Genomic DNA, 25545 nt, shown 5'->3' with positions numbered 1-25545 from the left:
ACGGCTTAAATAACAAAAAGAAACTACGGGCCATAGAGCTATGGATTAAGTCGGAAAATCCTTCGGTAATATTGCTGCAGGAGACTCATATCCCAAATGCAAAATTGGATCAATTCTCTATGTTTAAAAAATGGGCCTCATATCGTGGTTTCTCTTCATTTTCAGAGGCTCAGCGAGGGGTTGCCATATTTCTGAATAAGAATATTTATCCTGAGATCATACAAACAAATGAGGATGCATCAGGACGTTGGTGCTGGGCCTCTTGTAGAATAAAAAATAGATTGAGACCTATTACATTCGTCAGTTTATACGCTCCGGTAGACGATTGCTCCTCAGTTTATGAGGATCTATTTCAATCTTTACTGATGGTGGCAGGAGATATTATTATTGGAGGAGATTTCAATCTAATTATGAACTTACGGCTGGATAAGACCACGCAATCTAGGAAACAAGTCAAACCTAAATCATTGAAAGTTATTCTTAACTATAAAAAAACTTTGGACCTTTGTGATCCATGGCGCACTCAATACCCGTCAAAAAAAGAATACACATGTTGGTCAGGCAGGTTTAAGTCTTTTTCACGGATTGACTTTTTTCTAGCCTCTAGACAGCTTAATATGTTGAATCAAAGGCCTATTCATAATGGGTTCTCAGATCATGCAATGTTGGTTATTAATTTTGCTCTGGATCCAAACTCAAAGACTCCTAAGCGTTGGGTATTCAACAAAACATACTTGAATGATGAAATGTGGGTAACGTCTTTGAAAACAGAGATCAATGATTTTGTATTTCGCAATGTCAACTCGGCCCCGATTAATATTATCTGGGATGCTATGAAAGCCTTTATCCGTGGTATAATTATAAGTAAAGATGCAGCAGTATTTAAAGCAATTAAAAGTAAAAAAGAGGCGCTGGAACAAAGAATACAAGCTTTAAACAAATTAAGAAAGGCGAACTCATCCAATACGATCTCACATCAATTAGATGAAGCCAAAAGGGCATTAAGCGCACATTATTATGCTCAAAGCGAGGAGATTTTTCGCAGACATTCTCAAAAAATATATGAAGACAGTAATTTTACTGGGAAGTTCCTAGCTTGGCAGGTGAGAGAACAAGCAACGGCTAATTTGATCAGAGAATTAAGATGCCCAGCGACTCAAATAGATACAATAGACTCGATTGGGGTAGGGAAGATAATGCTCACTCACTATAATAAAATCTATAGTCAGCAACATAGTATTGATCAAATAAAACTATCGGATTTTTTAGAAAATTGTGCATTGCCCTGCCTTTCTCAAACCGATCAGGAAGCATTGTTATGCCCTTTCTCAGTGGAAGAGGTAGAATTGGTGGTCAAAAACCTACCAAATGGGAAGGCTTCTGGCCCAGACGGATTTCCAGCGGAATTTTTTAAAATGTTTTTTTGCACTTTTTCAAATATTTTTTTGTTATTATTAAATTCGATGTTGGAAGGAGGCTCGATCCCGGACTCTTTTAGAGAAGGAACGGTGGTGAGTTTTTTGAAGAAGGGGAAGGATGCTAAAGACCCAAACTCGTACCGACCAATTACCTTACTAAACACAGATTATAAAATCGTTACTAAATTAATATCAATGCGCATGAATCAAATCTCAACAGAATTGATACACCCGGATCAGAACGGTTTTATTCCAGGAAGGCAACTGTTTACAAACACACATTATTTAGTTGATGCCTTAGATTATTTTGAGACACGAGGGATCCCAGCATTGATTTTGTTATTAGATGCAGAAAAAGCGTTTGATTTGGTGGTTTGGGAGACACTTTTTATTATTTTAAGGCACTTTGGTATTCCCCATAAAATTGTAAATTTAATTCGAAATCTGTATACTATGGCCAAAGCAAATATTATTATAAATACGGTAATGGTCGGTACTGTTTTCGTTAAGAGAGGTACGAGACAGGGATGTCCCTTATCCCCAGTCTTGTTTGCGTTCTTTATTGAGCCCCTTGCGGCTGCAATAAGGAACTGTGTTAATATCTCTCCCCCTATTCCTTCAATAAGTAAGATCAAACTTTATGCGGATGATATTATGTTATTAATTAAACCTGAGCTTCATTCGCAAGTTAAGATGCTTCAGATCTTCGAAGAGTTCGAAGCCTTAGGGGGTTACCGGATAAACAAAAAGAAAACAGAGATTTTGATTTGTGGGAACAGAGATCCAGAAATACATCCCGATCTAAAGTGTTGCATTAATACTAAACCCAAAAGATATATCGGGGTCTATTTCTCACAGTCAGTTACGGACTTATATATGCTTAACTTCGATCCCCTTCTCTCTAAAATCCGCTTAATGTTTACACGCTGGAACTCCCTGCCACTATCAATCCTGGGTCGGGTTGCCCTGATAAAAATGTCCATTCTTCCATTATTTAATTTTTTGTTTTCTACTATTCCTTGTTTTTTATCAGGAACGTATTTTTCCAAGATTGAATCTATGTTCTCTGCATTCGTATGGGCAAAGAAGCCTCCTCGTATAGCAATCAATACTCTCTATGCTGATTTAGATCAAGGAGGACTTTCTCTGCCAAATATTAGAGATTATTATAATGCCTATTTTATACAGTATCTGTCGAGATTTAGGAATCAAACTCTAGGTCAAAATTTGTTTATTAATTGTTTCTTCGATCTAATTTGTTTTGAAAATGAGCTACCCCCTCCCCCGCAGATTTTTAAATCCCCCAAATTAGTTCGCTATAAGATTCTCTTATGGTTTCTTAAAAAACGTACTGTTATGTTTAATAGATATTCACTCCCACTAGTTAATGCAACAACTCCACTGTCCAGTATTTTTCCACTGATGGGTATTAAAGGTAGATCGGATATAGTGGACAATTGGGCCAGAGTAGGATTTAGTAAAGTAGCTGATTTTTAAAAAAAATGGAGGCTGGATAACTCCTAGAGAGATGGCAAGTCTTGTTCAGACAAATTTTTTGTTGGTTTTGTCATATAATACTATTTTTAAATTTTTGGGCCAACTTGATATTGAACAGCTTAATCAACCAACGCAATTGGTTAAAGATCTCTTGATAAATGAGTGTATAAAGAGACCAGGGGAATGGAAACGTTGCTTAGCATATAGTAGGGAAACGGATTTAAGTCAAAAAGTAATTAAAAAATGGAAGGAACAAGAAAACCATGTATTATCTATGAATACTTGGAAGACCATTAACCATTTTAATTTTAATATACTTCGGGGAGCTAATTGGCGAAGAATGTTATTTTTGGGGAAATGGCTATTATATCGTACTCCTGCTGCCATTTCCAAAATGTATTCAAACTATCCTTCAAACTGTTTCAGATGTACTCAGCACATTTCCGCCAACTGGTCTCACGTAATGGCTCACTGTACCAATATAAGGGAATTTTGGGACGATATTTTTGTGTTCTGCCAGATTAATTTCAAAATTACGCTCCCTTTTAATGAAAAACTGATACTATATGGTTTTGATTCAGATCTTAAAATATCCGCCCAATTGACTAAACTATTGTATATAGTAACGGTAGTTGCAAGATCTTTACTACTGCAAAACTGGCGGACAAAATAGATTCCAAGTAAATTAGAGTGGATACAGAAAATGAGGAGAGTAAGAAAGAGTGAACAAATTTATGCTCTGCGGGTGGGAGGTGGGAGAAAATTTGATCAAATTTGGGGTTCTTTTTTTGATTCGGACTGATGGTTATTTAGTGGATGATGTTTAACTTTATTATGTGAGAATCCTTTATGTTGAAGCTGTTTTTTATGGTATTTGATACTGTATATGTTTGACCAGTAATCCTTATTGTAACTAAAGTACTTCAATAAAAATAAAAATTTAAAAAAAAAAAAAAAAGAATATGTAGCCATAGTTGTGTATCAACAGTGTGCAAGAAACCCTTGTTCCTAGCCAGGCATCAAAATGTTCAGTCAAGTCAATCTTCTTCAAATTGTGATCCAATTAAAAATGTCCAAGGTTACAATTGTTAAACAAACATTTTCAATCCAGTGAGTCATTCTTTTCATTGAATGTATTAAAGTACAACATGGCTAATGAATATATTGGATCTACTAAGCCGCGGAAATGACTTAGCACTTTAAGTGCTTGCTACTGAAATCTGGTGTAATCTACAGATCAGGAATTTGTATCCTGGCTAGCACAACTCAGTGTTTCATCATTCCATGGTTGATGAACTGAGAATTACTGAGTAAAAGCAACATCTGTTCTTTGAAACATTTTGAAACAGAAAAACTGTGGCTTTAATGACTAAATGCAAATACGTAAACTATTAGTTTTTTCTATGCTTGATTTACTATGACTAATGTATAGTAAAATCTCAGTAGTCATCATAACAATTAGCAAAGCATATACTTACACAAAAGGATGAAGGCCAAGAGTCAAGACCCCTGAACAGACGATTTCTTAAAAAAGATTTTCCTGTGTTAAAGAAAACAGAGTATTTAGTGGAAAACATGTTAACATTAAGCACAGAATCACTAATCATCAGTCAGTACTATTTGTACTGCATTTGTTACTTAGAAGCGACACTTCTGTCTGATTTGTGTCGAATAGCAGACAGCTGTATGAGCTGGCAGGCCTAGCATGTGATGCATACAGCTCCTGAAGTCTCAGAGGATAGTACTGTCCTACCTCCATAGACTTTGGATACCTAGTGAGATGGAAGCAGCTTTGCAAAGCAGAACTAACATTTTAAAATTCTTAAATATGGAAACAATGAAGCCCCAACTGTACCAAGGGCAGACCTTTTTCTCTGTTCCTGGGTATGTCCGTGGCTACTTGGTCATATTCTGCTGCGCATCAGTCATTGACTAAAGATGTTCAGGTTCCTTGGGGACAATTATAGTGATAATTGGACGTAAAGTACTGTTAATTGGGTCTTGAATGTTCAAGGGTGAGAGGTTAATCAATTAAATGTTATGTTATAGCAGCTTATAAAGCACATTGGTTACTCCATTACGGAGTGTCCCTGCGCTTAATTCCAATCGAGGCTGAAGACATACTTATAGGGAGAGTAAGCGGTGAAAAACTAAGGAAGAAGTTTTTCCCTAAACAGCCAAGTTTTAAGCTGTTTCCTAAAGCTAGATTCTAAAGACTCCAGTCTTAGGTGCAGAGGTAAAGATTTCCACCGCTTGGCTGCCAGGTATCTGAAGCAGATTAGTACAAAGCGTTTTCTGTTGAATTTTGGAATGCAGACCAAGCCAGTTCCTGCCGATCTCAGACAGCGTGTAGTGAGGTAGGATTGTATCATGGGGCGAAGATATTTCGGGCCCTTGCCCCGCAATATTCTGTGGACATAGTAGAAGGCTTTAAAGTAGATCCTATCCTCAATGGCAAGCCAGTGGAGAGACTCCAGGGCATTACCAGTTGGAGAAAATCTGGGGATTTTTAACATTATCCGAGCTGCTGCTTTTTGCACCTATTGGAGCATATATATGCTCCTCTTCGGTGCCCCCAGATACATAAAGTTACAATAGTCTACTCTGGAAGTCACCAGAGCCTGGACCACTGTCTTTTTTTGCAGCTTGCAGGATTAGCTCCAGAATTTTTTTCAGCATTTTTAGAATCCCATAGCAGGTACCTGTGAGGGTGGAAATCTGGTCAGAGAAAGAAAGTGTGTAGTCAAACCAGACTCCACGGTTTTTCACTTTGTGGCTCGGAGAAGGCGATGACCCTAGCATACTAGGCAACCAACTCGATGACCATATGGAAGGTTGTGGGAGCAGGGTGCGCAATGTGGTGGCTGGCGGGATGCTTCAGTAGAGTCTTGGTCCATTCTTCTTCGGATACTCTACCCCAGCGTTGTGATATTTTTTGGGGTGGGTGACTCGGTGTGAGGGCATACAAAAGTGGACGATGGCGTAGACTGTCCATGTAAGCGGTGTGCTGTGGGTGGGGATGCTGATGTTGCTAGAGGAGAAGATTGGGTAAAGAGTATATGGCCGGCTGTGTGGATAGGTCCATGGACATGCTTGATCCAAGCTTGCTGAGGATTTAGAGGACAGTCGTGGAGTTAGGGTCTGTGTTGTCTTCCAGGTGGAAGCTGAAGTCTCAGAGGAGGATGTTGTAGCTTGATCTGATAATGAGGAGAGCAATGTGGTTGCAGAACTCCACTCGGTGGGACCGGTGAATGGTATGCAAGGGTTCCCTTCAAGGTAGGTTTGAAGTCTGTTTCTATTTTGAAGTGCAAGTGTTCCATGAGATTGGTGTCCGAGTCCGTGGAGGTGCTGCAGTTGATAGTGATTTTGTGGATGATCGAGAGTCCTCCACATGGTTTGTAGGTACAGTCTTGGTGTATGATTTTGTAGGTGAGCAGGACGGCATCGGCAATATAAAGGTTGGATGCTAATTTTAACCTGGTTTCGGTCAGGAGCGTTACTGATCAGAAGGCCCCAGATTTCTGTGGAGTGTTTCCCAAGTGACTGGATGTTAAGAAGCAAGGCAGATAGATGGTGTGGTGGTGGAGTAGAGTGTCAGTTGTTTGGTGGCAGCTGTGTCGGTACGTAAGGTGTCGCAGTGCAGTGGGCGTAGGTGAAAGGTCCTACTGTGGTCACAGGGATATATGCAGTAGCAGTGTGGAGGCTGGTGTGTGGTTTTGATGTTTTGGAGGATGGCGGTTGAGTAGAGACTGCGTTCGTTGGCTCCGATGTCTGTAGCAGCTGTGATGGCGGTCTCGTGTCAGATGATGTGGGGAGCGAGGGTTCCCGGCACTGGGCGACATACAGGTGCAGATAGGCTTGCCTTTGGTGTGTCTTTGGCACACCAGCAGCGTGCACCTGCTGTGAAAGTGCATTAAGTGGGTCCTGGGGTGGCTGGGGTTTCAGCAGAGGCGGGAACATGAGAGCGTGAAACCGGGCAGTGGCAGTTAAACTAGGCAGCAATGCGCTGCCAAGAGCAAGTGAAGCAGTGAGAAACTGGCAACAGGAGATGGCAGCTAGAAAGCAGGAGCTGGGAGCTAGCAGGCAGGAGCCCAGGTGCAAGATGAATCCAAACAGCAGTGCCTGATAAAGTTATGTACTGATCGCCATGCAACAAATATTTATCACTTCTATCATTTCTTAATTGTGTCATTGTAGATGCTTTGGCCCTTGGTAAATGTGTTTTAGGCTTACTAGGGAGAGGTTAATTTAAAGCAGAACGTAATGCAAGAAACTATCTGTCTACAAATAGGCTGTTGAAATGGAAAGAACAATTCTTAGTGAGCCAAAATTTACAAAATAGATAGTCTGTATGATCTCTTTTGGTTTGTCTAAGTGGAATCCCAGTGCCCTTTTGACATTCTAGAGAGTGAAGAGTCCTTTCCACTTGAGTGGAAAGGCTCAGGAAGAAGGTTGTCAAGCAAATGATCTTATGAAAAACTGTTCAAGGCTCATGTGAACAGAAGGCCTGGATTTCAATGGCTCTGGGCACAGTGGTAATAGCTGTAAGGTGTTTCCCACTACAATTGCTGCAGTCAGCGTGTGTATACGTTCAAACAGAAGACCCATAAAGTTTGAAAGAACAATGTTTTATTCCTTTGGTGGTGAAGGGGGCCCAAATGGGAGGGAAACCTTCTTAACACTCCAAAATATCAGTACTTCTGGTATTTTAAAAAAGGAAGAGGTTTGGGAAGGAGGAGATTACCTATAATCAGTAATAGCTGCAAGGTGTACTTTTATAGTTGTAAAGTAAAGGGAAGATCATTCCAGATGTGAAAGACATGGAATAACCACCTCCTCTAGGAATCTCATCAGATTATAGTCATTCTGCATACACCAGATGCAGAATCTCTTCCAATTAAACGCATAACATTCTCTAGAGAAAGGCAATTTCGCCTCCTTCAAAATGTCTATATAGATTTACTGGAGATCTAAATGTTCATACTTCAGAAATTCAGTAGCCAAACCACCAAGATCAACGATGGTAGGTTGGGATGTAGGATCCGGCCTCCAAGCTTGTAGAGAAGGTCTTGTCAGTATGGCAGCTTCATGAGTGGTTATTTCGGATAGGTGAAAATTATCTTTGAACTACCACTCCCATGGCCATTCCGAGGCTACAAGAATCATTCTTGCTGGGAAATTTCGAAGCTTGATCATCACTGTTGGGAGGAAATTTATAGAACATTTTCCTTGACCAATCGATCAAATGGGGCTTTTCCACGGGACAACGGTTGGTAATATCTTGGGACAACGGTTGGTAATTTCTTATTGATTGCCTCTGTAAACTGATTTGCGGACAGCTCCATTTTTTGAAGTTGCTTTATAGTACTTCTTTGTTGACAGTCCAATCTTCTTTCTTCTATTTGTATACTTAAGGTATCTACTTGTGAGTGTTTCACTACTGTGTCTCAATCAGGGTTGGTTGTAAGAAAGTGCCCTCTTTTTGCATGGTTGCCCCCACTTTTTGCCAAACTGCTGATGTACTTTGACTGAGTGTGAACTGGGTTCCTGCCAAACAGGTACCCAGGGCCTATGTTCTTTCCCTAAAACTGCATTGAGACAAAACCCAATTTGAACTATTTGGCCACATGCCAGTCCCTTGTAAATGGTACATCAGGTACCAAGGGCATTGTGGCCAGGGAAGGGCTCTAAGGGCCACAGCACTTATTGTGCCACCCTTAGAGACACTGTGGCTTTAGAAACACACACTGCCAATGCAGGTTGCGTGTTTTGGTGCAGAACAAAGTGAAGAGTCGACAGGGCAGACATTCCTGTGTGCCATGCCTACAACCCACTGCCCTGGCATAGGTCAGCCACCCCTCTAGCTGGGTGCACTATACCAGTGGTGAGGGTATAGGATGATGAGCCCTACAGCGTCTAAGCCAATTCTTAGACATTGTAAGTGCAGTAATGCCATTAAGATATATTGTGCTGGGAGCTTGCCATTACGAAATCCACAGCACCATAATGGCCTTACTGAAAACTGGGAAGTTTGATATCAAACTTTTCAGCACATGAAACCCATACTTATGCCAGTGTGGGATTTAATGAAAAATGCACTCAGAGGGCATCTTAGAGATGCCCCCTGAAAAACAACCTAACTGTAGTGTCCTGGCTGAGTAGCCGCTCGCCAGCTGCCACCACCAGACATGTTTCTGGACCCCTGGGTCGAAACCCTGCTGCTCTCGGAGTCTGAAACAATGAACATCCTGGGACGAGGTGCTAAGCCTCCTTCCCCAGGATGAGCAGGGTCCACGAAGGGGAACATTCAAAGGCTCGCCGCCTTTGTGAGCTGCCCCAGCCCTTTGCTGCTTCCAGCAACTGGCTCCCACCGGTTCTGCCCCCACTTTGGGTGGGATAATCTGAGGGAAAACAGAGTTAGGAAGGGAGGTGTGCCCACCTTTGCCAACCCCAACTCTCCGGTGGGGAAGGCGAGGTGAAGCACAACTCTCAGTCCCCGCCATCTTGCAGATAGGGGGACCCAGCCAACCAGAAAGGGACATATGCCCCCCTCCCACTGGAAGGTGGCATAATAGGGGGTGTACCAACCCAAAGAAGGGACCCATTGGTCCCAACCTTTACTTAGCTGTAACACAACTAAATCTAGTATTTGGGGGCAACCCCGAACCTTGCCTCCTCAGACAAGAATCAACAAGAAGAAGGACCGAAGAAGCTGTGCTGAAACTAAGAAGAGGAGGATGCCCACTGACTCAGGCCCCAGCCCTACCGGCCTGTCCCCACCTCGAATCTGGTCCAGCAAAATCCCGGTGTGTCCTGCAGCCAGCAACCTCAAGAACCCCGAGGATCTGCCCAGCCTTATAAACCAAAGACTTTGTATCCCGTGAGCACTAGCTTTGCTCACCTCCCAGTCTCAAGCCCGAGTCTGCACCACTCTGCACTCAATGCCCACGGCCTGAGTTCGAGTGATCCAACCCCACGAGGAGGTCTCCGCAGTGATCCTGACCTGAGATCTGATGATCCCTGACCTGCCTCGAATCTCCAAGTGAAGCCTGCAGACTCTTTCTGGAGGATTCCACCGACCGTGACCAGAGCTGGGAAGAAAACCTGATGCCTAAAGACAACCCTGCACCCAAAGTCCCATGGCCTTAGGTGACCCAACTGACAGAGTCCCAGCATCCCAACTTACCTCTCCAACCGGCGGTCAACTCCAGAAGATCTTTGTCCCCGAGCCTGGAGTCTTTGTGGCAACCGGAGAATCCCCATTGATGACAACAGGGCACCAGGCGTCAAAACAGCACCCTGCACCCAGCCGCCCTAGTGCCGCTGTGGGTGTACTTTGGGTGCCAACTCAGATGTCCCTTTGCCCTGAGCCTAACACCAGAAGCTTTGCTCCCACAACCGTGTGGCCTGCTCCTGAGCAGGCACCAACCGGACGCACCCTTTACCCCATTTAATAACACTAGGGCCTCAGCACTCTGCACCCGACACAAGCTGGGCACTTCATTAAAATTGGAGGCATTCTGATAAGAAAAAATAAAAGATTCCTGTCAGAAAATAGTTGAAATGCCTCTATGTGTGAGGTCGATTAAACCAGGTTTTAGTACAAGAAGCAAACAAAAAGACCGAGCTAAGTCCGAGGAGCCAGAAAAAAGAACTGAACTAATTGTCACCTCTCAGGCATGATGGAACACTGACAATTGCAGTGCTTTACCTGTGCAGCCTGAATGCTAGCAATGTCCTGCAATTTCTATTTTTTTCCTTTTTAAAGAGGTTAGTGAGTGATATTTATAATCACTATAGATTTAGTAAATGTCTTAGACTATATAGGAGATATATTTTTAAATAAAATATAAATGAACACCCACCCATCAAGAGTTTGGTAGTCTTATGATGGACTTGAGAAATGAATTGATAGGGGATGATTACCAGAACCACCGAAACCTGAGGCACCGCACATGGGAATCATCTAGTTCTATTTCGGATCAGCAGGCGAGTCGGCGGACTGCCAGAATCACCATGAAAGGAGGATGGACAAATAAAATCCAGGCATTTACAAATACGATGGCGGCTGAGGAGAGTGGGCTCTGTCCAGTGTAGGGTGATATGGCTGAGTGGGATTGTGCACTTTCACCCGATATACAGCCAATAACGAACTGTTCCTTGAGACTGAGGCGGCACATATGAGTTTGATTGGTGTGAAAAAGAGTGAAGGATTGAGCAAGTTGGGTAGGTTTGTAAATATTGTATTCTGGCTGACTTCATGATTTACCCATCATGGTTTGAATTTTCAATTGTGGGATTGCAAACTCAATTTTTGAAGTCAATCAGGATCAACAATGCATCAAATGTTACACTCAAGAGGGAGGCCACAATATGGTATTGTACCAGGACTGTGAAGTCTTTTCCTAATGCCCCAGTTAATCCACCAATAGAAACATTCCAAGAAGCTTTAAAATAATGGTTTCGCAATGTGTTTATTGTGTATCAGCGATTGAAAAAGGCATACCAGACGAAACACTTCTTGCTGAATAAACCATTGAATTGAAGTCAGAGTACATGTGAGTGCCCGTTTTCCTTTTCCCTTGCCCAGGGAGACTGCTGGTTGTGGCTATACTACATGAGACAATCCTCACGCGCGGAGCACTCACCCATCAAGAATTCGGCAGTCTTATGATGAACTTGAGAAATAAATTGATAGCATATGACTGCCAGCACCACCACAACCTGAGGAGCCATGTATGGGAATTATCTAGTTTGATTTCGGATCAGCGGGTGAGTTTAGTGGACAGCCAGAACCACCGCTACCATAGGATGGACTAATGAAATCCAGGCATTTACAAATTATATGGCGGCTGAGGTGAGGAGCGCTCTGTCCTCCTGAGTAAACCATTGCAGTATTTCCAACACACTACATCCAATAATTTCATGTATTCTTTTATTATTCATTATTATTTTGTCAGTCTCCGGACCCTCCTCCAATCAATTGAGGGCCGCATCGGTGAGAAAGTTGTAAAGGGACACACTCTCTCTATTACCTCAGTGAGCCTGTCCCCAACTGAACAAGTCTCGCTTGGCGCTTTTGAAATTAAGCAGTCCTCAAGTGTGTAGTACACTGCGCAGGGGATAAGTGTCTCCTCGTCCACTTGTCATTTTATGATAGTTTCCTCTCACACACTGTGAAAGGATTAGTTACTTACCTGTAATCCTAGTTCTCTTCCAGGGGTATCCTCATCAAAGTCATAAGCATTAGAATATTCCCGCCCATGTGCGGGATCCCGGAAACAGTATATTATATGTGCCCCACATATATATATCCATACATATATACCTATATGTATACACAAGCAATTGCAGCCCCTAAACCCTAGAGCTGAACCATGCTGTAAGTAATTTCCACTACACATAAGAAAATAGCATTATAAACATGAGAAACAACATTATAACTTGTTTGGAAACTGTTTTAATGCTTAGAAAACAGCAGAAATTCTTAGAAAACACTGAAAGCATAGGAAGCTCCCAGGCTGCATTGCAAATACCCAGTCTAAAAAGACTGAAAAGCTAACTCATAGCTGCATAGCAAAAAACTGACACCGTGCCTTTAAGGCACACCTGACCCCCACCTTCCCATCATGCCTCAGGGGTGGCAGTTAGGTCAGTTGTTCTTTGCGGAGACTGAAAAGTCATGGCACAAAGAAAAATAATAACCTCTGAAAACTAACACACCTTTGCCCGGGGAGGCGGGAGGCTTGCTTATGACTTTGATGAGGATACCCCTGGAAGAGAGCTAGGATTACAGGTAAGTAACTAATCCTTCTCTTCCAGGGGATCCTCATCAATAGTCATAAGCATTAGAATAGAATAGCGAGCCTCACCTCATCCCCCTGCGGGCAAAGGAAAGAAAAACAGAGAAGGAACAGTATGCTCAGATAGCTCAGCTACCCAAACAGGTTCCTCAAGGAGGCTTGGCCTACTTGGGCATCCGCCCTGGAATCGGATTCGAGGCAGTAGTGCCTGGTAAAGGTGTGGACCGATTTCCAAGTGGCCGCCTTGCAGATCTCTGCCATTGGAACGTCATGCAAGAAAGCTACTGTGGCCGCTTTCCCCCTAGTAGAATGAGCCTTAGGGGCCAAAGGTAAGGGCCTTTTCGCCAGCTGGTAGGCTAGGGTAATGCAGGAAACAATCCATCTGGAAATGGATCGTTTAGCCGCTGGGAAGCCTGTTCTCATGGCGCCATAGTTGACAAACAGCTGATCCGTCTTCCTAATGCTTCTGGTACTGGCCAGATAGAATTTAAGTACCCTCTTGAGGTCTAAGGAGTGGAGCGACCGCTCAGCCGGGGTCGCTGGATTCGGGAAGAAGGATGGCAGAGAAATGGACTGATTAATATGAAAATCAGACACTACCTTAGGGAGAAAGGATGGATGTGCCCTTAAGACCACTTTGTGCTGGTGAAAAACTGTGTACGGTTCTTTAGTACACAGAGCCTGGATTTCGCTTACTCTGCGTGCCGATGTAATGGCTACCAGAAAAGCGACATTCCATGACAGATGCTGTAAAGAAGATTTGTGGATCGGCTCAAAAGGTGGGCCCATCAACTTGGATAACACTAAGTTCAACTCCCACGGAGGCGAAGGGTTTCGAACAGGGGGGTAAACTTTTTTCAACCCCTGCAAGAAGTCCTTGACACCTGCATCTGGAAAAAAGAAGGTTGACTTGGAGACCTCCTGTAAGCTGTAATGGCAGACAAATGGACCCTGATGGATGCATACTTCAAGCCTGATCTAGCTAAGTGAAGGAGGTACGGAAGGATGACGTCCTCCTGCCCCTTTGTAGGATCATGGTGATTCTCCCTACACCAAATGAAGAGCCTCTTCCACTTAAACGCATAAGACGCTCTTGTGGAGGGTCGCTTCGCTTCCTTGAGAATATGCATGCAGTCAGGCGGTAGACCTAAATGTCCGTATTGCAGGACCTCAGGAGCCATGCTGTTAAGTTCAGTGAGGGAAGGTTGGGATGCAGAATCCTCCCGCCCATCTTGGACAGTAAGTCCGGCCTGCAAGGCAGCCGCCTGTGAGGTCGAACTGAGAGATAAAGGTCCAGGTACCACCACTGGCGCGGCCAGTCCGGAGCTATGAGGATCATCTTCATGTCGGATCTGAGCAGCTTGGATACCACCTTCGGAATCGGAGGCAGGGGCGGAAAGGCGTAGGCAAATGTCCCTGACCAGTCCATCAAAAGAGCATTCCCCCTGGTCCCTGGACGGTGGAATCTGGACGCGAAGGCGTGGCATTTTGAATTTTCGTCGTCTGCAAACAGATCGATGTCTGGACGACCCCACCAACGGAACAGGTCCGCCACCACGTCATCGTGCAGCACCCAGTCGGGCTGATCTTTGAAGTGCCTGCTGAGTGCGTCTGCCTTGATATTCAACTCCCCTGGAAGGTGTACTGCCACCACCGAGAGGTTCCGGGCGAGCAGCCAGTGCCAGATCGCCTGCGCTTCCAGGGAGAGGGGGCGTGACCGAGTCCCGCCCTGTTTGTTCAGGTAAAACATGGTCGTGGTGTTGTCGGTCTGCACCAGGACTGAGTCGGTCTCGATTGCTGGGAGGAACGCCTTTAGAGCAAGGTGGACTGCTCGAAGCTCTAGCATATTTATGTGGTAGCCCTGTTCTTTTGCAGACCACTGACCTTGTATTTGGAGGCACCCCATGTGGGCCCCCCATCCTTGTAGCGATGCGTCTGTCACCACCGATTGCACCGGAAGTGGCTGGTGAAACGGGACTCCCACCAACAGATTGTCCTGACGAGTCCACCATGCTAGGGAAGATTTCGCTACCTGGGAGAGAGAGATTCGATCTCCCCAACGGCCTGTGGACTGATCCCATTGGTCCTCCAGAGCCTGCTGCAAAGGTCTCATTCGCAGTCTGGCGTGGGGAATTAGAAAAATGCAGGACGCCATGGAACCCAGCAGAGATGCTACCTGCCGAGCTGACGGCCTCCGCATCTGCTGCATAAGCCTGCATTTCCTCTTCATTGAAGATAGTCTCTCCTCCGAAGGATACGCTCTTCCCACGCTTGTGTCCAGAACGGAGCCAAGGTAGTGGATGGACTGAGTGGGCTGCTGCACGGACTTTGCCATGTTGACGTGAAGGCCGAGAGCGTGCAACTGTCTCAGACAGATTTGGAAGTCTTTCTTCACCTGCTGCTGGGATGGAGCCTTCAGCAACCAGTCGTCTAGGTACGGGTAGACGAAGAGACCCTGCTTGTGTAGGCAGGCCGCCACCACTGCCATACATTTGGTGAAGACTCGCGGAGCCGACTTGAGTCCGAATGGGAGGACTTTGTACTGGTAGTGCTTGCTTCCAACCACAAACCGCAGGTACCTGCGGTGATGTTTCGCTATTGCAATGTGAAAGTACGCATCTTGGAGGTCCACCGAACACATCCAATCTCCGACTTGTAGATGTGGACATATTTGGTGAAGCGCCAACATACGGAACTTCTCCTTGACGATGACTTTGTTTAGGAGACGAAGGTCCAGAATCGGCCGAAACTTGTGCTCTTGATCTTTCTTGGGCACCAGGAAGTACCGGGAGTACACTCCTTTTCCGACCTGCGAAGGAGGAACCCTTTCTATGGCTTGTTTTTGCAGAAGGGCCCTCACCTCCTGCTCGAGCAGCTTCAGGTGGTGAGGACGGGACCTCTTTGGCGGGATGTCTCTGGGACGCGCTCGAAAACGTAGCGCATATCCATGACGCAGTATATTCAGCACCTAGTGATCTTTTGTGATGCTGTCCCACTCTGCTAGATGTTGTGACGCACTTCCTCCCACTGGAGTGGGCAACGGCCGTAGAGGAAGCCACAGCTCATGACTTTCCTCCTCTTGTGGTAGTGGAGGACTGTTGCTGGTGTCCACCTCTGCCCCTGCCAGACTTTCCGCCTCGAAACTGGGTTTTCCCTTGGGGCTTGCTCTGAGACCACCTAGGGGTTTGAACCCTCTGTTGAGGCCCCTTGCGTTGGGTGGGTCGAAAACGGCGCTTGAATTCCTTTTTCTTCTCCAAGCCCACGGCTTTGAGGGTGTCCAGCTCAGTTTTCATGCGCCCCATCTCCTCATCCGTGTGAGTGCCGAAAAGGGAGTTGCCAGAGAACGGGAGGTTTAAAATCCTTTGCTGTGCGTCTGGCTTGAGCCCTGTCAGTCGCAACCAGGACGACCTCCTGGCGCAGACGCCGTGTGTGTAAGAGTGGGCTGAGATTAGCGCACCATCCGCCGCTGTGCTAATCGACTGATTAGCCACCAGAGCCCCTTCAGTAACAATCTCCTCAAAGTCCTTTTGGTCCTCCTTGGGGAGCTTGGACTTGAAACGCTCCATCGAGTCCCAGAGAGCCCTGTCGTACCTGCCCAGAAGCGCCGCCGCGCTGGAGATTTTGAGGGCCGCCGCCGCAGAAGAGCAGGCCCTGCGTCCCCATGAGTCCTGGGTTCTGCTCTCCTTATCTGGAGGGACGGAAGAGGAGGCCGACGCCGTCTGACCCTTTCTTGCAGCTGCCACTATGACAGAGTCCGCAGGCGGGTCTGTCTTCACAAAGACGGGGTCAGAGGTAGCTGGCTTGTATTTTTTCAGGATACGAGCCGGAACGGCATTGACAGTCGCCGGGGTGAGAAAGGTGTCCATGACTGGTTCCATGATTCCTGGGACCAAAGGCAGCAGCGGACGAGAGGCAGACTTTTGGTGAAGTGTTTCAAAAATCACCGACGTGGTGACTTGGGGGACTGACATCTCAATCCCCAGCTTCTGTGCTCCCCGCTGCAACACCTCCTGGTAGGTGTTTATGTCGTCTATGGGGGAGACCCTGGACACTGGGCTGCCCGAGAGCGTGGGTGAATAGTCCTTGATGGATGACCTGGAGGACGAGGAAGAGGACGATGATGGAGTCCTTCTCCTCTTCCGGCGATGATCACGAGCCCGTGACCCAGGTGAACGCTCCTTCCGTCTGGGGGAGCGCGATCTGCGTCGCCTGTCGTCCGGCGATCTCTGACGCGCTGGCCTGGGGGGACTAGCTCTGTCCACAGCCGCCACCAGCCGTTGCAGCGGAGAATCATGCACTGGACTGATGTATTCCCGCATCCTCCTTGTAGGCCCTGAGTCCTGCCAATGATGTGCTGGCAGCAGCCATCTGGGCGACAGATTAATTGTCTGAGTCTGAGGAGAAGACCTACGGGGTTGAACTGCAGGTTCTCGTGGATTTGCCGGTCGTGGAGAGGCCCCTGAGTGGGAGGAGGAATGGCGAGACGTCGACTCTGTCACCAGGACCACCGACCTGTCCGAGGCCTGTCTCGACGTCGAGCGCGGTCTTGACGTCGATCCGTGGTGTCGTCTCCTTTCTCGCCGGGACTCTCTCGACGTCGAACGACGCCTCGATGTGGACCGGCGGCCATGTTCAGTGGGCGAAGCATGCCGCCTCGACGTCGAACGGCGATGTGAAGCCGACGACGGAGGCCCTCTCTCCCTCGACGCCGAACGCCGCGGGGACGCCGGCGGAGATGCTGCCACTCTCGACGTCGACACGGATGCCAACCTCGACGCCGAACGCCGCTTGGAGGACGCCGGCGGAGGATCCTGTTGTCTCGACGTCGAACGCAGATGGAGCCTCGACGACGGAGGGGATGGTGCCCTCGACGACGGAGGGGTGACACTCCTCGACGCCGGTCGTCGCCTGGTTGACGACGGCGGAGGGTCCATGCTCCTCGACGCCGATCGACGTCGAGATGTCGACGGCGGAGGGTCCCTGCTCCTCGACGCCGAACGCCGCTGGGTTGGCGACGGCGGAGGCTCTCTGCTCCTCGACGCCGATCGTCGCCTGGTTGACAACGGCGGAGGTTCCCTGCTCCTCGACGCCGATCATCGCCGGGTTGACGACGGCGGAGGGGTGGTGTCTCTCGACGCCGAACGTCGCCGGGTTGACGACGGCGGAGAGGCTCTGGATCTCGACGCCGATCGTCGCCGAGTTGACGATGGCGGTCTGGACTTCGACGTCGACGACGTACCTGCTCTCGACGGCGAGCCCGCTGTCGAAAGCCTCTTTTTCGAAACACGACCTACCGGAACATCTTTTCTCAGCGCCGAGCCCGGCGCTGAGGCGGAAGGACGAGAGGACTTGCTTCTAGATGAATCTCTATGCCTCTTGGAGCCCTTCCTCACCGGAGATCGGCCTCTGGATGGTTGTGCCAGGCCATAAACGCGAATTCGCTCTCTGTCCTTCAAAGTTCTTTTGGACAGGCTCTGGCAGTGAGTACATGTCTTGGAATCATGATCCTCCGGTAGACACAGGATACAGACCCTATGAGAGTCAGTCCTGGCCTTCTTCTTGCCACAGGCAGGGCAAGGATCGAAAAGAGAAGGCATTTTAAGATGGAAAAAATGCCCAAAAATGCCTAAAAAAGGCAGCCTCTTACTGACTTAGATGTAAAACGTCGAAGTAAGGGAAAAAACAGTTGAAAAACAGACAAAATTTTCTGACAAACTCAGAAAAAAGTGGAGCTCTGTTGCCAGGATCCTTCCAGAAGATGCCGGAAAGAACAACTGACCTAACTGCCACCCCTGAGGCATGATGGGAAGGTGGGGGTCAGGTGTGCCTTAAAGGCACGGTGTCAGTTTTTTGCTATGCAGCTATGAGTTAGCTTTTCAGTCTTTTTAGACTGGGTATTTGCAATGCAGCCTGGGAGCTTCCTATGCTTTCAGTGTTTTCTAAGAATTTCTGCTGTTTTCTAAGCATTAAAACAGTTTCCAAACAAGTTATAATGTTGTTTCTCATGTTTATAATGCTATTTTCTTATGTGTAGTGGAAATTACTTACAGCATGGTTCAGCTCTAGGGTTTAGGGGCTGCAATTGCTTGTGTATACATATAGGTATATATGTATGGATATATATATGTGGGGCACATATAGTATACTGTTTCCGGGATCCCGCACATGGGCGGGAATATTCTAATGCTTATGACTATTGATGAGGATCCCCTGGAAGAGAACTTGAGTCTCCAGGAGTGCAGAGGTTTTCTCCTTTGTGCTAAATATTTGACAGGGAAATTGGTCTCAACCCTATGCGAGCACCAGCAGCTAGGGAGCGCCGCTTTGAGACCTTGTTGTGTAAATATTGACTTGACAAGTTATAGGTATTTTAAACAACTATAACTTGCTCCCCCACCATATACAGTGATGTCATCAATGATGTAATTTCAGATGACATCTGTAATGTTATCAATGATATCAAAGAACACGTGATATGTGTTGTAACAGACGAGTCATAAGTAGCATGGCGATGGCGCAAGTTATAGTTACATGAAATAACAATAGACTAGTAAACTTCAGTGTTTTTTAAAGTTTAAAATGTTACATTTAAAGTGACATTTTCACCAAACTATAATGCTACATTAACCTTTGGAAAACTGATACGGTTCCTATTGTTTAGTTATGGATAAAGATCGTTTAACTATTTTCAACTAAATTCGGGGCATCTCCTTCAGACCGATTATCAGGCCACTTAATGAATGGACATTAATCCGAAGGGCCTATAAGGAGGCAAGGGACTAATTGCAATTCAACCATCAGATTAATTACTCTTATTTGACATATGTAACTGATAATGTTGGTGTTGTAATATTACTGAGACTTTGAGTAGTGCTTCAGTAGTGACAAGTTCAATTTCTTGTAGTTTCTCACTAAAGCTTCTCACTGTTAATAATTACATGAGAGGTGAGCGAGGGATGGAGGGGTGGGTGGGGAATAGCAGGTTAACAAAGACTGCTGTTTACTGCACAGATGATACGGGCCTGGACCAAGATGTTTCTAGGGTCGTGAATACAAGCCAGACTGTTTACTATTGACCAATATTCCACGTATCAGTAGATGTCCCCTACATGTTTAGCTACCTTTATGTATACTTAATGTAATAAACGAGGATACACCAGCACCCGTGTAACATTGTTAATCAATATTTTTTATAGTACAGGTTATGTATAGCTTGCTACTTAAAATTAAAAAAAAAAGTGTAAAAAAGAAAGCGGTTAAATAGATCCTCCCTTACCTCTCTAGAAAACTGTATAGGGCTACCAATTAGGATACAAGGCTTTTCGATTTCTGAAGTAAATACAATTATTAACATGAAATCAGTTTCCTGATGATCTATTTCAGATCTCTTGTGGTCATTCAGTCAGTCAAATGACCTATTCATATGAGCTGGAATATAAAAATAGGCCAATGACAATAAAAATACATTGTAACGTTTTACTTCAATAAATGGCCCTTTGGAGTATTCCTGTTTGAATCGGTGGTCATAATATAGGTACTCATAGTAGCTCATCGACAGCTGGAATTGTTGCTTACAATTGAGAAAATGTACATTTACTTCTTTAGTTTAAAGAGCAAAACCCACACATGAACATTTTCACATAATTGACCTACTATATTATAGGTGAAAGCACTGGGTGATGTACTATCTTGAGCCAACTGGCTAACTTTAGTCACCTTATGAACTAGCAGCAGAATAACAGAATACCATAAAATGAAATTACCCAATAGAAACTTCACATTTCTCATAGTAAACTCAAGTACCTGAACTGTGTCTGTCTTTTTATGGAAATCATCAAAAGTGCAATTCTTAAGCTTTGAACAATAGCCCAAAGCACGTATTAAGGCTGGAAAAAGGAATGGTGTTTAGCCTGCAAAGCCCGTCCAGAGGACAAATTGTATTTGTTAAATATTAACTTGGCTTTAGATGTCTTAAAAAAATTCATGCTATTAAATACTACAGTATCATACTAAGCCTGAAACCTAGAAAGAGACTCTGAAGTTAAAAAAAATATTTTAAGAAACATACTTACTAAAAAGTTTCCCAAAAGTTTCCCTTTTTGTTTTTTCAGCTTCGTAGAGATGTTTGCCATCTTTTACTAAAGCACTGGCCCACTGTTGCAAATAGAAAAAGATAATAACGTATAAACACTGTATGGCTCAATAACGTATAATATACCAACAAGTCTATTATTTCACAAATGCCTAAGCTAGAACTCCAATTACATAAACATATTCTGGAAAGATATTATTAAAGCAACTAACTGCAGACACAGCCTATTGATTCACAAATTAGGAAATTATTAGTGCAATAAATCATTTTCTTAACCTCGGATTAGTGTGGCACATGATGGTCAGTAGATACCGTTACAAAACACCAGATCTAGTATTCTGCATCATCTTTTGCAGACATCGAAAACATTCTGCTTACCGCTCTGTAGTGTTTTATAAACATTTTTCTTCTTACAACCTCCACGACAGCCAAACAATACATCTGAGGAACTGTACTGAGAGCCTCTACAATCTTCACTCGCTCTAGTAGCTCTGTTAAGAGTCGAAATAAGGCTTGCAGTTTTTCTCCATCTTGATCAGCATGAAGCATTACAAAGCAACACCACCTGAAAAGTAAACCAAAAACAACCTTTTATGAAACTCTCACACTGCTATTAACTTTCAAACCGTGAATTTGCAACAAACTAAAATTAACACATACGAATGTGACTACTGCCTGATAGATATTCTCTCTGTAAAGTGATTCAACACAGAACAGCAAGGGTGGACATAATTTGTGATCTTCATGTCATAGTGTTAAAATGTTATCACCAACCAAAATCATATACTTTATATTACCTTATACAAAATATTCAAATTAAGAGGTCAAAATATTCAATAAGAGGTCAAGTAAAAAAATGGTGTAGAGGCTATCCTAAACTTGAAAACATTTTCATTTTATTCAGACACATTCACTTAAGCAAACAACTAATTCAAAGAGGATCAAACACTTTCAATATTTTCGTGTTATTTAAGTCAAGAAATGGCATGGTCAATCTGGTGGGTCAACTCAAAAAACATATCTCTCCAGCAGGACACCCTTCAAGAAAGCTCACAATGTTTTACTGGTTATTACAACATGTAGAAGCTTGATTAAGCTCACTTTGAATTTGTTTTGCCATGACCACTGTATAAGGCAATTATCTAACAATCACCATAGTATTTAAGGGCATGTTCCATCAAAAACATAGCAAGGTCGGTTGCCCTCTCACTAACAATAAGAGGTATTTTTATCTTACTCGTAAAAATTGTACAATTTAAAACACTGAAGGTTTTAGGCTAGGAGTGTTTTCAATATGGCATGTCGAATGCACAGGGTTACAGACTTCTTTAGAGCATAGGTCTCTGATTAAGGAAAGGACAATGAGAAGATCCTTGCATCAGAAGTCATTTAAAAACAGATTCATATAGACTTTAAAGTGCAAGTAGAGTCAGTAGGGAACAGTTTTCTCTTTGTATGTGGCCCTTGGTCCCTCGACTATGTATAACCCCCAAACAACGTCTTGTTCCCTTCCTCTTGTCAATCTAAATTCCATGGCAAGATTGAGATGTTATCAATCTAGAGCTAAACCCAGCAGTTCTATGCCTTCCTCTAGCACAGGAGCTGTTGAATGCCAACCTAACTTTGAAACCCTTCCTTGCACCTTTCTAATATCAGGAACATCCTGGGAGGTGTTCATGGCATTTTAGTATACTTGTACCTCTTCCATGCTCCTGTGTCTAGAAGCACCACATTAGTCCTAGTAGACAACCCCAGTCTCTGACAGTCCTCCATATTGTGGTAGGAGACAGAAGTCTCGGATTTCAGCTGCCAGCAAAATAAGTGGATTTTGGGTGAGTGGAATCAGAGGTCAGAAGAATGCAGGAACCCAGTGGCAGGAGCAGGCCAAAGGGATGGATGCCACTTGAACAAGGGGAGTTTGGCGGAGCTCTGGTTTCATATGTAGTAGGGGAATGGATTATCCATTCTGTACATACCACCACCAACATAACAATGTATATCTAAGTGCAAAAAGACAAGATTTTATCATTTGGATGGGTGGATTAGCCCAACAGCCAGCTATTCAATGCGTTATGAAAAGACCATACAGATGACTCCCTCCAGAGGTAAATAAGGAGGCTCTTCGGAAGAATGGATCCTAGGACTGAGACTCATCTGAATGATACCAGCGCTGGAGACCTGTAGCTAGAGCTAGGCATCTTATTTCGCCTTCAGCATTGAACATTTCATAGATTCTCATATTTGAATCAGAGTATTTATTTTAATTTTATTTATTTTTGACATTTATTGAGCGCGAACGAAGACCGAGTAGCAAGAAGAATTATCCAACAGAGCAGAAATTAAGCATTACCATAAGTTACAAATAGTACAAGAAGGCAGAAACAGGATCACTTTACTGAAACAGATTTTGTAGGACAACTTGCCCAACTGCTGGCCCACTCAACAGTTTTGTATCAAGGCAATAGTGCTTAGTAAGTGAATGATGAATCCTCCAAGTTGCCACACTGCCAATGTCCAACAACAGCACTTCTGAATGGAGCGCTGTCTTGTTGAGAGGCCTGTTATTGCATTAAGCAGGGGATGGCCAACTTTTGCATGACAAACCATGACAGCTTCTCAGGTGTGAAACCCGTCTTGCAATACTCTGGTTGAGGATTTGGGGGGATGGAGGACGATTGGGGAGTCTTTCTGCACATGAATGAATGAGACAAATAGCTGGCTAATCCTTCTCTAGATCTTTTGAAGAAGAATTTGAGGTGAAGGCTGGTATCAAGAGAGTGCAATGCCTACTCTGCAACATTGGTTGGATTTTGGAAAAAAACTTTTAGGATCAGGTGTTTCCTCAGGCCAAGGCTATAGAGACCTTATGTATGAATTGTGGATGGGTGAGTGAACGTGTTAATTGTAAATTGTAAATGCATGGATCTTACTGATGCTCCTGACCAAAGTCACCAGCAGCAGGACAGCCACTTCCATGAGAGAAGGAATAGTTTCTTACCTGTAACTCCAGTTCTCTTGTAGGGGTATTTCTGTGATAAGTCATAAGCACTTGAATAGTCAAGCCCACTTGCTGGGACCCCGGAGCACTTCCTTAGATATATCTTCTTAAGTGGATATTTTTCGTCTTTCTTCAGGAAGGCCTGCAAAGACACTTAAGAGATAGAAAAGACAATAATGCAGCCTAACTAACTAGGCTACACTGTCCACGACTTCATCCTGAAGTGAAAAAAAGATAGCCAGTAAACTTATATTTTACAATTTTTATGGAGTTTAATACACAGAGAAAACTTGCCTTCAAAAAACTCCTTTTTACATGATAGAGATGAAAGGGTTGGACAGAGTAGCCCCCATAGGGTGCCACTATATATCTTAAAATAGAAGCTGTGCCTTTAAGAATCTCCAGAGACCACCCGTATCCCATGATGCACAGCCAGTGGCAGTTACTTCAGTTCTTTTTGAAGGCGTAGAGAAGTGAATGCCTATGTTATATTATGAATATGTCTCTCTATTCCACAGGGGAGGTGGGAGGGTTGCTTATGACTTATCACGGAAATACCCCTACAAGAGAATTGGAGTTACAGGTAAGAAACTATTACTTCTCCTGTAGGGGATTTCTGTGTATAGTCATAAGCACTTGAATAGACTAGCAAGCCCATCCCTACAAGAAACATGCGGTGGAATAGACAGAGAATTAACATGCCAGTTTAAGCAAACAGGTTCCGAAGGGAAGCCTGTCCGACTTGAGCATCTGCCTTGGCATCAGAGTCCAGGCAGTAGTGTTTTGTGAATGTATGTACTGACTTACGGATAACAGCCTTACAAATCTCAGAAATGGGTATATTACGATCCAAGGACGCAGTAGCTGCTTTTTCTCTGGTAGTGAGCGCCCTAGGCTTACTAACAAGAGTCTTGTTGGCTTTATCGTAACAGAGTAAAATACAGGAAACAATCCATCTGGAGATGGATTGCTCGGAGAACGCTAGACCTGTACGGAGAGAGCCATACTTTACAAATAACTGATCTGATCTCCTTAGATCTTTAGTTTTTGTCCAACTAAAACTTCAAAACCCTTCTATCATCCAGGGAATGAAGCGATCTCTCCGCTGGAGAAGAAGGATGCTGGAAAAATGTAGGCATGGAAATACTTTGATTCACATGGAAGTCCGAAATTACCTTAGGAAGGAATTTCGGAAGAGTCCTCATGACCACTTTAGATGTATGGAAAACTGTGTATGGTTCTTGACAGCAAAGTGCCTGGATTTCGCTTACCCTGTGGGCGGAAGTGATAGACACAAGGAGAGCTGTCTTCCAAGACAGATGCTGAAGTGTAGACTTATGTATGGGTTCAAAGGTCTCTTGCATTAGTCGAGAAAGAACCAAATTAAGCTCCCAAGGAGGAGAAGGACTTCTAATGGGAGGAAAAACTTTCTTCAAACCTTCTAAGAAATCTCTAATGACAGGAATTCTAAAAAAGGAAGTTTGTGAAGGGTATTTCCTGTAAGCAGCCAGAGCTGCCCGGTGAACCTTAATGGAAGAGAATTGAAGGCCAGATTGTGCTAGATGAAGCAGGTATGGAAGGATGACATCTTCCTGGCAAGAAGTAGGATCCTCATTATTCGATGAACACCAGATACAGAATCTCATTCGTTCCTTAAGGATGTCCATGCAGTACTGAGGTAATTTCAAGTGTCCATACTGCACTAACTCAGGAGCTATGCAGCTAAATTCAAGGATG

At 44.5% G+C, this 25545-nt stretch overlaps 1 protein-coding gene across 9 annotated transcripts in view; it reads right to left on the bottom strand.

The window, feature by feature from the left end:
- The window catches only part of RB1CC1 (RB1 inducible coiled-coil 1), a 666167-nt gene that overhangs the window by 387581 nt on the left and 253041 nt on the right, over positions 1 to 25545 (bottom strand). For all 9 annotated transcript variants that reach the window (XM_085605628.1, XM_085605635.1, XM_085605627.1 and 6 more), the window contains 3 exons: positions 21189 to 21375; positions 20791 to 20872; positions 4394 to 4455 (listed from right to left, as the gene is read on the bottom strand). In XM_085605628.1, coding sequence (XP_085461754.1) covers positions 4394 to 4455; positions 20791 to 20872; positions 21189 to 21375 — 331 coding nt within the window. The remainder of the gene's footprint in view (positions 1 to 4393; positions 4456 to 20790; positions 20873 to 21188; positions 21376 to 25545) is intronic.

The sequence above is a fragment of the Triturus cristatus genome, chromosome 5_1 (genome assembly GCF_964204655.1).
Source record: "Triturus cristatus chromosome 5_1, aTriCri1.1, whole genome shotgun sequence".
Taxonomy (NCBI): Eukaryota; Metazoa; Chordata; class Amphibia; order Caudata; family Salamandridae; genus Triturus; species Triturus cristatus.
Note: the sequence above shows the minus strand (reverse complement) of the source record. Positions and strands in the feature narration are given on the sequence as shown.